At 34.2% G+C, this 13,777-nt stretch overlaps 2 protein-coding genes across 3 annotated transcripts in view; one reads left to right on the forward strand and one right to left on the reverse strand.

The window, feature by feature from the left end:
* LOC100375766 (diacylglycerol kinase delta-like) overlaps nt 1-9,131 on the forward strand; it is a 45,443-nt gene extending 36,312 nt beyond the window's left edge. For both annotated transcript variants that reach the window (XM_085499465.1, XM_085499461.1), the window contains exons 15-27: nt 524-634; nt 777-873; nt 1,245-1,352; nt 1,727-1,840; nt 2,046-2,180; nt 2,344-2,483; nt 3,143-3,254; nt 3,693-3,788; nt 4,215-4,325; nt 4,854-4,959; nt 5,242-5,277; nt 5,679-5,815; nt 5,971-9,131. In XM_085499465.1, coding sequence (XP_085355591.1) covers nt 524-634; nt 777-873; nt 1,245-1,352; nt 1,727-1,840; nt 2,046-2,180; nt 2,344-2,483; nt 3,143-3,254; nt 3,693-3,788; nt 4,215-4,325; nt 4,854-4,959; nt 5,242-5,277; nt 5,679-5,815; nt 5,971-6,081 — 1,414 coding nt within the window. In that variant the 3' untranslated portion in view covers nt 6,082-9,131. The remainder of the gene's footprint in view (nt 1-523; nt 635-776; nt 874-1,244; nt 1,353-1,726; nt 1,841-2,045; nt 2,181-2,343; nt 2,484-3,142; nt 3,255-3,692; nt 3,789-4,214; nt 4,326-4,853; nt 4,960-5,241; nt 5,278-5,678; nt 5,816-5,970) is intronic.
* Nucleotides 9,132-9,745: 614 nt separating this feature from the next.
* Nucleotides 9,746-13,777, reverse strand: part of LOC102808909 (unconventional myosin-XVI-like) — an 85,787-nt gene continuing 81,755 nt past the window's right edge. Inside the window, exon 30 of the mRNA XM_085496483.1 lies at nt 9,746-13,202. Within this exon, the coding sequence (XP_085352609.1) occupies nt 12,984-13,202 (219 nt within the window). The 3' untranslated portion in view covers nt 9,746-12,983. The remainder of the gene's footprint in view (nt 13,203-13,777) is intronic.

Raw genomic sequence — 13,777 nt, forward strand, 5'->3', positions numbered from 1 at the left:
CAGTTATTGTAAACAATCATCAGCTCAAACGCTTTAAATTCAAAACACCACTTTGTGTGTTTTTAATAAATTCAGACATGTGAGAATCATATGACTGACGTGCAATTCAATAATAATTGGCCAGTCTGGTAGCCATATTTATAGCAATCAGACTTGAGTCTGTATAGCCTACAGTGGGCACATGCAACAGGAGTTATATGGCAGTCTGGTTATATCTATTGAAAGTTGGCAATTTTCAAAATCCAACAGTAACAACCTTTTAAACATAAAAGACATTTATTTATTAAGAATTCAAACTGATGCTTGCACACATAATGAAACCTCATTCTGTTTTCTATTTAAAAAAAAAATACTGCATAAGATCATATACTATCAGATGATTGAAAAATAATGCCGCCCATCCAAACATGTATGAATCAATTGCATGTATTTCAGATGATGTGTTTGTTGAAATAAGCATCACAGTTGATACAGGAAGTGTGAAGGTGGGAAGCATAATTTTGAAGATCTGTTTTATTTCCAGCGATGGTTTTGACGAGAGATATGTCATGAATAACTATTTTGGAATTGGTCTGGATGCCAAAATAGCGTTAGACTTTCACAATAAAAGAGAAGAGCATCCTGAGAAATGCAGGTATTGTATAAATGACTACCGTAGATGGAGAGCTTGTATTTTTTAAGTCTTGTTCTTTGCTGATTACAGTTTTCTCCAGATTGAAGAAAAAACTTGGTTAGGCTAGGTAGTTTCTAACTCATTACAAATATTTTTTGTCCAGGAGTCGAACCAAATGCAAAACATGGTATGGAATCTTTGCGGGCAAAGAATTCCTACAGAGAACTTCCAAAAATTTACATGAAAGAATACAGCTTGAGGTGAGTGACCTCTGTTTGTGTTGAATAATACAGCTTGAGGTGAGTGACCTCTGTTTGTGTTGAATAATACAGCTTGAGGTGAGTAACCTCTGTTTGTGTTGAATAATTAATACATTGTATATTTAGGGTTGTGCTAAGATTCCTGAAAATACTGTTTTTTTTAAAAAAAAACCTTTTTAATGTGTGTATACTGAGACAAATTGACTTTTGGGGCACAAAATGAAAATACATTATGGGGGTAAAATTTTAGGATATTCACCCAAATACACAGCGTCTGTATATTATACAGCACATGGCCTTCTAGCAATTGCTTAAAACAATAAATAACACATATTTCCCATTTTCATGTGATGTATTTTCTTTCCACTCAGTGTGATGGACAGAGGATTCCACTTCCAAGCTTACAGGGTATAGTCGTTCTCAATATACCCAGTTACATGGGTGGATACAACTTCTGGGGAGGCAGCAAAACAGATTCAGTAAGGACCACTATACAAACATGAATTGTGAATGAACATGTGATTTGATATTTTTATTGTTGTTAAATTTGTCCAGGAAATCAATATGGTTTTAGAAATCCCAATTGAAAATAAAAATACCTAGTGCAGAACTTGTAAGGCTTTGCTATTGTTGTCGCATTTCTCCATGTTTAATATGGGTCCCATGTGACCTTTTACACACAACTATAGTCAAATGCATTGCTAGATTAAACGATAAATTAATATGTGTGATGTATTAGACGGAATTGTTTCCAAATATTTTTGAAATCAACTTTTTTATTTTCTTGACACAAGAGTATTCACCATGAAGTGTGTGTATCAGTTTAAAACGTCCATGCTATCTGTTTTTTCAGAATTTCACAGCGCCCTCATTTGATGATAAAATACTTGAAGTTGTTGCTGTATACGGTGTGACACATATGGCTATGTCGAGAGTGCTCAGTGTACGTCATCATAGGATAGCGCAGGTAAGAACATGAATAGAAAGTGCACTCAGTGGCAGATAATGTATGGCTTTTGTTTTTACTTGGGTAAGACAGTGCCACCTAGTGGCCAGGTTGTATATCTTTTGTTTTTATCCAATATAACTTGTTTTATTGTGTCTGATTTTGAGTAATGCCATACTAATCACTTCTAATACTGCTATTAATGCACCTCTTATATGTATTGCAGTGTCGTGTTGTGAAGCTGACCATTCTTGGCGATGAGGGACTTCCAATTCAGGTAGATGGCGAAGCATGGATTCAGCCGCCTGGGTTTATCAAAATTGTGCACAAGAACAGGGCACAGATGCTTGTCAGAGACAGGGTAGGTCACTAATCATGAATCATCATTCAGACATTTTCATTTTGTATGCAATAAACCAGAGTATTAAATTTGGTAGTCCTCCTGTTTTGGTTTTTCCCTGGACCATAATACCAACCAGAATTCCTTTAACTCATAACTGTTAATCATTATATCTTCGTTTCAGGCATTTGAGACGACTTTACAGATGTGGACTGACAAACTACGAGTAGAGAAAGGACAGCCAATGAACTCTCAGCCAATCACAGATAATGAAGCGTTGGTGTTGACGCCATTTGCCGATGCTTCAGCCACTCTAATTAAATGGTAAAATTTGAAATTCCGACGTTGACATTACTGATATCGCATGCCAAGATTATTTAACCTTTAGTTGTAGTTTTAGGCCATTGTATGAAATTGACGTATGCTGTCCCATATTCACAAAATGTTTTCCTAACAGTAACCTTAATCGTTAACCTTAGGGCACTGTGATAACACATTTTGACAAACTGATGTCCCATTTCACAGCGTTTTCTTGACAGTCCTGGTGTGTGGAACAATGGCTAGCGTGTACGCCTATTATCAGGGAGGACGTGGATTTGACTCGTATGGTCGGTTATACACTCAGCAGTGCTAATAAGAGTGCATTCTGCCTACATTTATATTTGGTAGAGTGACGTCCTTGCGAATGGCGTCGTAAAGCTGTCCTGTGCACTGTTCCTTTCCTTAGTGCATGTAAACAATTCAGTTGTACTTGTCCCGAAGAGTAGCAGTGTCCACGGGTCAACTGGCATATATGTATGCTTAAATTGTGCAGTTTCTATTTCCGAATCTTTAAATTCGCTTTTAAGCCCTTTGACAGGAAATGAATGTATGAGTTGGTGCTATGCAATACATAGAATGAACTTTAGCTGAATTTTTCAGACATCAAAATAGTACATTTTGTGGAATTAGCATATTCAAATGTACGTTTGTTTTCCCGACAGTGTTAAGGTGGCAACATTGAGTCATAGTACAGTGGAGCAGGAACTGTCATGTCACGCTGCGGCAGCCTCGGATAGTCTTGATAGACTATTTCCGGGTGGAAGAATAGCCGAGGTAAGCAACTAAACATGTAACATGCAAAATATGTTTCACCTGGATGTCCATATATGGGCATAACGTTCTGTCATCTTGTTATATCTTTACTATTTATGGTGTTGATTTTGTAATTTTCAAAAAGTGATCCAAGAGCAATAATTTTAAGACCTGCTCCATGGTGGTATTCCGACTCTGTTACTGGATTGGGTAGCAAGTTTCATTTTTTATTTCTTGTAAGCTGAAGACAGACATATTGTGATGCAGTACAACATAAACGAATGGAGAGAATATGGTGTTATTATGTATGATGCAGATGTCTGTTCTGTTATTGTTGTTGTCGTTGTCATTATCCTTTCTTGTCGTTGCTATGTTTATCCTAATGTGGGAATTGAATGCTGTTTTGCAATAGTAATTAATTGGTGAATAAATAATAATTTTGACCTTGTTTTTATGTAGGGTGCCAATAGAAAGAATGTGATAGATTTCATAAACAGCGTTAGGAACCTACATCAAGAAACTACAATATTCTTGAACACCAAGACATATAATTTGGTAAGTTGAAAACATATTGCTATGTATATGTGAATATTATTGTCTTGTATCCTTTTGGACACAATTAGAGGATGTCTATCAATGCTGGATTGTATTTTATGGTCGTTTTGGTATACTTACTTTTCATCTTGTAATAACAAAATGATGTGGGATATTTCTTCATGTGAGCAAATGTGCAAGTGGGAGGCTAAAAAAAAAAAAACATTTAGAAGTTGCTGAAATCCCAGTGTAGCATTTACAAGTAAGATCGTAAATGGCAGAGAATTGGATTGGTTTTTCATGTGCCAAAAAGCGAACCGAAAAAAATGAATTATAGTATAGTAGAGTACCTACAGTTGAGTTTTAATGACATAATCACAGACCATGTTCAGATTAATAGATGATTTACAGTGTATTCATTTTCAAAATGTCCTCCTCTGTTTTTAGGATCCACAGCTACAAGAGGACTTAGAGGACAAACTAAGCACGGGTCTGCACGGTGTCGATACAGAGCTAAGGAAAGTCATTAACATAGAAGGTGTCGGGTGTGAGGACGAGGTGAGTCCTGAAACGCATGAATTTATAATTAAATACTTTGCTATATTTGTATTTGAAATGGTGTGGTTAAACTTTAAGTTGGATCTCTAGACAGGCATGGAAATGTACACACAAATGCCACATCTACATTTTGTTAATGTTTTTATGATGCGCACAGTCTGTCGTATGATGCACGCAGTCTGTCATACGATGCGCACAGTCTGACGTACGATGCGCACAGTCTGTCGTATGATGCGCACAGTCTGTCGTATGATGCGCACAGTCTGTCGTATGATGTGCACAGTCTGTCATATGATGCGCACAGTCTGTCGTATGATGCGTACAGTCTGTCGTACGATGCGCACAGTCTGTCGTACGATGCGCACAGTCTGTCGTATGATGCGCACAGTCTGTCGTATGATGCGCACAGTCTGTCGTATGATGTGCACATCTTGGTTGATTATAGCTTCCTATGGAAACTTTGTATCCTTCTGTCTTTGTATGCATTGCCAGTTGATAAACTCACATTTTTCTTTGCATATAAACTAGGCTGACAAGAGAAAGGGCAAGTCGAAACAACCAATGGTTACCAAAATTAAGAAACCCACCAAGAAAGAACTAAAGGAATTTGAAAAGCGGTATACATACATGCATGGTGAGTACTCCATTCATTGTGGTCGAGGTATGGGCATCCGTTATAACCTATTAAAGCCATATACATTGTGCAGTGCGTGTTTGAATTTCTCAGAGTTTTCTCTGTAGCTAATGTGCTATTACCCTGACAGAGCTGCTAACATTCAAGTATTAAATGATGTTTTCAGTTGGCGTACTTCCCCAAAAAATAGTGAATTATTCAAATATACGATTTTTTTTATTTAATCCAATCTACTTTATAAAATTTCCTTTCACTTTGTTTTTGTTCATTTTCTCTCTTCAGCTGCAGATTATAACCAGGAAGCTTCCTTACGACTGGGTGAGTAACATAATGTTATTAAACATTTTTTCATCACCAACTTCATCACCAACATCACAAATTTCGTCAAAGAAAGTAGTTATTGGCCAAATCCAAATTTCTTGCTTCTGTGATACAGTATATATATTACTAATAACTCAACTCACCGGGTAGGTCACTTTTCACAAAAAAAAAAAAAATATTTGTTTTCCCATTCTTCAATTTGATCAAAACCTGTAGCGAATAAGCATTTTATATAATTTTCCAAAATTACGAATAAAATTATGAAAAAATGCATGAAAATGTGCACAATTTTGGTGAGAAAAATTACGGCCTTCAGATGGCAATAAGCAATTGTAGTGTCCTGTGGGATCTATCATTGGAATTTGAATGGCAATGTTATTTTAATTGTCATTTACTAGGCTTAGTGCGGACTTGGGGAACTGAAGACGTAGGAGCCTGGTTAGATGATTTATCACTGGGTGAATACAAAGAAAACTTCATCAGACATGACATAAGGGGTTCAGAGCTGCTCACCCTTGAAAGACGAGATTTGAAGGTAATGAATTTATGTTAGCATTTGTTCGGTTTGTCTCATGCTAAAAATCAATTATTTTGCACACTTTTGAAATATCGTGTAGATTATTAATTTTGTCAAAATGTCTAAAATTTGATGACATTCTACATTTTATTAATGATCTTTTGTGTCTTTAGGACCTTGGCGTAACCAAAGTGGGTCACATGAAGCGAATATTACAAAGCGTGAAAGATATTCATCAACAAGAAAGAATGGCAATCTATGCTAGTCATCTCCCAAGTCCGTAAATACACGGAGAAAAGAACGATGCCCAAAAGTGACTTTAAAAAACCCATGTCAAAATAAGATGATGGCTTAGAATTGTTTCTAACATTCCCTGGAAAGAGAGTGAAGCCTGGAAAAGTATTTTGAACAAGATTTGTGAAGCGACTAAAAGTGTTTTTATCATACCCTGGAAAGGGGCTGAATCCTGAAAGCATGTTTCTAACAAGCTCTGGAAAGAGGCTGAAACCAAAATGCATTTCTTACATACCCTAGAAAGAGGCTGAAGCCTGAAAGAGTTTCAAACATTACCTCCTGGAAAGTGGCTATAGCCTAATTATGTTTCTGACAGGCAAGCTTGGAACAAGATTAATTGTTTAACAGTGGGCAGGAGAAAAAGAAACATTTATTACAAGATTATTTGGAAAAGCAACATTCCTCTTTGGATCAACTCCCTGCACTCCCCCCACACCCCTCTTTGTGGATAAATATGTATTAAGAGGGATGCAAACCAGCCAGATTTGCAAACAAAGTTTTTTTATTAAATATTTTTGTGTATCAGCTGATGGTTGACCACGTATACACAATGTTGTTAAACTCAGATGACTTTTTTAAATTAAAATAAGCTCTTTTCAAGATATGCATGGAATGTTGTGCTAAAAGGTATTCCTGAATAGGGATATTTAATCGTATGTGAAGGGGGTTTAAGTTAAAAAAAATTCCGAAATTATAAGCGCTCTCATTTTTTTACTCACACATGTAACTATCAGGGCACCTTTTGTGCTATTTATTATAAAAAAAAAAAAACATCTTCAAACTTTGCTTACAGTGTTTCTTGTTGGGACAAATGGAAATAACAGATTTTATGTTCTTGATTCGAAGTTTTTTTTTCACATTGTATACATGCAGTTGACTGTTTCAAGTTGTTTAATAGTGATAGCGTCGTCTAAAGTTAAAACCTGTAGAAAGTCTTGTTTTGAAGAAATGATTGAGTGGAAAGTTTTATTTTTCCAATTCAGTGGTGCTTCATTATCCACTTGCACACATCTTAGTTGTTACAGCAGATTCAAATCTTTACTAGTTACATCATTAACTTGCAACCGTCCCACAATGCACCATGTTTTGTAAGTGCACATGTATGGGTCACAATACTGCTGTAAATTCATGAGACAGGTTCATGAATTTCGCAAGTTCAAATTTAGTTCTCACAGCTACCCTCAAATTATCAAAAGTGCAAATTGTTGCGGTCAAACATTCAGTTCATTTAAATGTAACGATAAGTTGTCTTTTTTGGTCATGTTCTACCCTGAAAAATGACAAAACCATATTGCCTGTTCTATTTTAAAGAATTCGTTTTTGCTACAGGTTTCAGAAATCCTTTTCTATCAAAATACTTTTTTATCAATAACTATAAAAAGACAATGTTAACAATCGCAAATATTATTCCTTGAAATGGGAGTTCGTAAAAAGAAGATAAAATGTATCAAAGATACCGTATTTTCTCTATTAGTAAGGTACCATAATTGCATTTACACACTGTATGGTTTGCTGAGTCATAAAAAATATAACTTGGTTTGATGTTAGAATTAATTTTCACTGAACAGACTTTTTGGGTATTTTGTATGGAATTTATTTTCATTGATTTTTGATGAGTTTAATGTAAAATATAGGGAAAAAGGTATATTCGCTGGATTTTATTTGAATTGAATCATTCCTTCGGCGAAAATTAACTCCAAACAAAAATAAAGTATGCTCATATGGTATGGTATTTGTTGTTGTCACTACTCCAATGTACTAATTTACAAAGTACTAATTTATGCATACCAAGTAGCCCATTTGCGTATTATTTACATGTATCATTTCATTGGTAAAATTCACTAAATGGGACTATTGCATGATGATTGTAATCTCATATATTTTGAAATAATACTGTGCAATAATCTTTTCAGTTTCATCTTCACACTTATCTCAGTTACAGCTGTGTTACAAGTGTAAACCTTCATTCTATGGGTTCATTTGGAGTCGGGTAATGTTGGGGGTATCTATCTATTCCTTCTTTTTGTAGTCATGGGGGTGTTGTGTTCAAAAATATTGCAATCAGCGTTTTGGTTTTCAAAAATCTTATCTGTTCACAGATTAGACTCCAGAAACCTACTTAATATACTCGCTATGTTCACAAAGGCTTGCAGTTTATTGTCCACTGAATGCTATCAAGTTTTTAAAGCAGTGAAAATTTAACATTTTAGCTATCATCAGAACAACAGTGAATGCTTACGTACCTTATAGAAACCATGCAGTTCCTATAATCTTCTAGAAGTCATTTGGCATTGTGTGTGTCCCGTTTGGTCATAATTAAAGGCTTCTTGTGATGATAAGTCATATAGTTACAACTCTCAGAATTACTCGCGTTTTGAACAACTTGTAGTGTGCACAATGTATTTTTTAAATACCCAAATTTGTCTCACTTTCTTTTCAAAACAGAATTGTGAAATTCGTAGGTTTTGTTTGTGTGTGTGCGTTTTAATGACAAATCTAGTGAAATTTCATTTTAAACTATAGAAATATTTGCAACATTTTTGTCAGGGAGTGTTTTAAAGTTTAAAAAGGCTGGTTCCTTGAATTATTAAGATGAGTTACTGATCACAAATTCAAATGCTTTGACTTTTTTTTACAAGATGGGCAATAACTTTTTTTCCGTCAGATATTTAAAACAAGGAGAGAGTTGCTGATCTGTGATTTGTTTTGCAAGCACCTCTTTAACCCTACACCTCCCTTTCTTGATAAATGGTTTAACCCATTGGGGGGGGGGGTCATTAGGTTTGAACCATTAAACAGAGGGGTGTTAACTTGGAGGGGAGTGAGATGAACCATGCAACAGGGTACATGTATAAATCCTTCATCTTGGTAAACTGAAAAGATATGTAGATTAGCTTTTTGTACATCCAACAAATATTGGAATCTGTTTTTTTTTTTAGTTTTTATTAAGATGACTGTCAGGTACAGATGAAATCTTGTTTTTTTTTTTCTTATGTGTACGATATAAATATTTTGCAATAAATTTGTTATTTGCCTCTTGTCTGAGTTGTGTATTGTTTACTCTTGGTCTGGTGACCCATTGTTGAGGTCATTAGTTTTCTCCTGGAGATCCATACTTCTGTTTGAATGCAGATTGGTAAGCTGCCAAATATACAAAGAGTTGTGTTCTGCCACACTTAATGGAAGTACAAAAGGAATTTTGTAAACACCACACTTGGTATAAAGGAATATTGTAAACACCACACTTGGTATAAAGGAATATTGTAAACACCACACTTGGTATAAAGGAATTTTGTAAACACCACACTTGGTATAAAGGAATATTGTAAACACCACACTTGGTATAAAGGAATTTTGTAAACACCACACTTGGTATAAAGGAATATTGTAAACACCACACTTGGTATAAAGGAATATTGTAAACACCACACTTGGTATAAAGGAATATTGTAAACACCACAGCTGGTACAAAGGAATCTTGTAAACACCACACTTGGTACAAAGGAATCTTGTAAATATCTTTATAACCCCATTCTGTCGTTTCACAGAAGATTGAACCAATTAGAAAATTGAAAATGAAAAAAACAAGTTCAGAAAGTCATAAACATGGATTAATTTTGATTTATACAAAACAATAAACTAGTACAAATTAAATTAGTAAAAAACATATTTATTCAATCTGTATACAGTTCAAAATATACAATTAAGTCATTATTACAAATAAATTCATGAGTTTACACAATAAACCAATCACCTTGTCTGTATATAAATATTAGCCACAAAACTTTACTCCATAAAAAAGCATCATTTGCCGATTTTTAGTTAGAAAATAACCTGAAAAAATAAATATTTGTATGAAGTGTTTTTCAAAAATAAGAGTGATAAGGGTATAAATTAATGGAGAAGTGGAGGGGTGAAGTATAAAAAGGTGCATTCGCTCTATAAGACCTGCCTATAGTGTCTATAGCTAGCAGGTTATTTTAGCTAATTTGTAATTTTGTTATTTCAAGATGTCACTAATATAAAATATAGTCTCACAACAATAAGATATTTGTTACTGAATTAGGATTTTGTTAGTTCATGCATTGAGTCAAATTAGCTTAAATTGCATATGACTATTTCAACATTCTTTGTATTATTATACATCTGTCACTGTAACGCCATAAGTTACAGTGTGCCATAATTTTGCGGTATTGCACTGAGTATTTTCATCCTACCATATTAGGAAATGTGAATTCCAAATATGAAACGATTATATCCTCTAATAATAAAAACAAACTTGACAGGACCCCATACAAAGAAGTCCACTCAATCTGTACTAAATTATTTGGATTTCGGCATTCCCATGATGTATTCTTCAAAGAAAAAGTATAATATTAAGGTTATTACGAGGATACCGAAAAGTATGCACTCAAAAAGTACGTGATCGCATCGACCTCCGCTGCAAGTTGGTCTATACTCTCACCATATACTGTCTCCGTGTATACATTTTGGTATCCTCATAGGACTGTACACTGCCTCCCAGAAATAATCACAATTATCCCAAAGTTCAGAAATGCTTCTGTCTAACTTATTGCACACCTTTGTGTTGCACAAAGTTAACGTGATCAAACTGGCTCATCCATAACATTTCATTTAGAACTATTTTTAGATTGTATTTCATTGGAAAGCAATTAATAAGCGACCAGAATATAAACATGAATGTAAAAAATGTGTGACTCAATGTGATGCACAAAAGACGTACTGTAAAGTACCAGCCTGAAATTCTCAAAAATTGCTTCAAAAATGTCAGTGATTTTTTCCAACCTTCAAAAATTCATAATTAAAAAAGTTAAATTAACTTTCAGTATATTAAAGCTAGAGTGCCCCTTTCCCAGCAATTCAAGGATTGGTCCATGCAGAGTTGGGAGGAATGAAAATATAAAGTTATTTGTTGAATACCTGTATTGTAAATGCAAGATAACTTGAGGAGAGGAAGATATGAAAACAAAATAAAAATATGATACATATGTACTTAAACGTAAGCCATTTGCAGGTTTCCTATTGTCAGAGTACTTCATCAAATTTGACATTTCTGTTTATAGTCACAATATAATTAATAGAATATTCTTCCAAATATTACCACTTGACAGGAAAATGTAAAATTTAAGCCCAAAAGCAAATGCATATTTTGTGCATGCGTGAGTTTATGATTTTGAAACAATGAGCTGTTGAGATGCGACAAAACGAGACAGAAAATCGTGTACACCAGAAGCCTGCAAATGATCTATTGCGATACCGTTTTAATGCCCAATATAGCAAAACTGAGGATAAAACAAAACTAAATAAACAAAACATTACAAGAATGTCAATGAATGTTGCACTAACATTTGGTAAAGTAATACTGATTGAATTTCTAAAGCTAATTATTTTAGTCATTGTGAAATAAATCTGTATGTAAATGAGGTGAGATTAATTGCAGATCACGTTTAATTGTGATCTCTTAATTTAATTGTGATTAAATTTCCCTAAAACAAATACTGACAAATGCTGAAACTAAAATTAATGTAAATTGTGAATTTTTTGTTTTTTATACAAATATATTAAAACTACATTTAATTATTCAACCAACCAATCACAAGGCACTTATAAACCTAGCATCCATGTAAAACTGACCAATCACGTGTCATGTACAAATTCTGACTAACCAAAATGGCAGAAAATGTTTTTCTATCGTTTCTATACTCTGTGTCTCAATTAAAATAAATCTGCATTAAAAACCAGACCATCAATATAGACTACATTCCCGTGTGGACAACGTATGTTAAAGGGCCACGTTGTCATGCCAACATCTTGTTCGATATGGGCTCTTGTATGTATACAATCATCTAAAATACATTGTTTGTTTACAAGAAACTCAAACATAAGCTGCGTGATGACCAGCGTCATTTTAAGGGGTTGGTGTACTTCTGATCACCACAGTGATTTTAATATGCAGATTTGTTAACAAAATATTTATAAAATTACACAGAAGGAGGGAATGTGTGACATTCTGGTATATTGTTCCCCGGCATCACTTGGGGCAACAGCCAAAAATATCTACTATAAATTTTGATAAAAACCAGCTGAAGCAGCCATGTTATGAGAACTCCCTTCCTATCATGGAATTTACACAGGCACTTGCTACAATATTTTTTTTAGTAAATTTAACAATTATTCTTTGTGACATTTAAAACATTCGTATTACAAAAAAAAAATACATATTATTTTAATTTGTAGAATATATTACAATTAATCATTTTGCAATATAAAGAGTGGCAAATGCATTATACCACATCCTGTGCATAACTCTAGAGGGCGCTCATCATTTTTAAAGTGTCAACGAACAAGAGATGGCACCCTCTATATTATCAATTTGAAAGCAGATTTTTAAGTATACTGAAGGCACAGTGTAATATATCAGGTAATATTAATTATTAGTTTCACAGTTAATATCCTACAGCAAAAATATTAACAAAATCTTAATGATTCACTAAGAGATTCGCTGTATTTGTGAAAGGGTTTTGAACTGTAAATAAATGAGACTGCTGTATGACATCATCATCTAATAAAAAGCTGCTCTTTTCATTAAATCTACTTTAAAATACAATACAATTACAATAAAAAAAACGAACTGAGATTACAATTAATAATATATATGTATTAAGATAATTAAGCTTCCTTCTGACAATCTGTACAAATCGTATCCAGCTACCTGTATGTAATGTGACAGACATTGAAGACCATCGTCAAGATAGTCCAACATAAATCGGTCTTTTTTTTCGATAAATTTTACATGAAAATAAATAAATAAATAAAGCAATGCAAATTCGGTTTACAAAAAAAAGATAAATTAAAAAAAACAAACTGATATTCACATCATTTTTTTAATGATGATTTTTCTCTTCCACGTTGGCATGGATTGTAACTTGGCCACTTCCTCGGCTTGTCTTTGACGCTCTGCTTCGAGCGGAGCGTTCAACATTTTTTGCTTCCTCTCTTTCTCAATCAACAGGCTTTTTTTCCATTCGGGAACACCTTCCCATTTGGAATCCTCCATTTCCTTTTTGCGAAGTTCAGCTTGTAATTGTTGCTATGACAACAAAGAAATTGATTTACTATTAACGTTGAACATAACATAATACTCGGACAACAGTTTACACTATCAATCTATAACCTACTTTCTGATTGGTTGTAAAGGGTTGGAAAACTTGACAACTGAATAATATCAACCAATTAGAATATCGATAGCATAATCTAAACTAATGCATTCATTTTAACTACACTACACAAACCACTGGTAAAACTATACCATCACCAATTTATCATTTTTATAACATTTTACAATATTTCTAATTTATTTAATTATACATAATTTAAAAATTTATTCTGAAACTCCTTTATATTTAACTATGCACTCCATCTGTAACCCCTGAATACAAACAATCCTCGGGGGCGGAGCAACGTCACAAGACGTTCCACGTTGCTAAGACGCGCACCACTGTACATGTATTTCTATGGGGTCTGTGCGCCCTGCTGTGGAACGCCGGTTGAGCCGGTGAAAATTCGAGAAAACAATACAAACTCAACTTTGAAGTAATCCTGAACAACCAAATTAATATATGTTACACACACAGGGCTAATCTTGTTACACTGTTCAGGGGAGTC

Source organism: Saccoglossus kowalevskii, chromosome 1 (genome assembly GCF_978046115.1).
Source record: "Saccoglossus kowalevskii chromosome 1, keSacKowa6.1, whole genome shotgun sequence".
Taxonomy (NCBI): domain Eukaryota; kingdom Metazoa; phylum Hemichordata; class Enteropneusta; family Harrimaniidae; genus Saccoglossus; species Saccoglossus kowalevskii.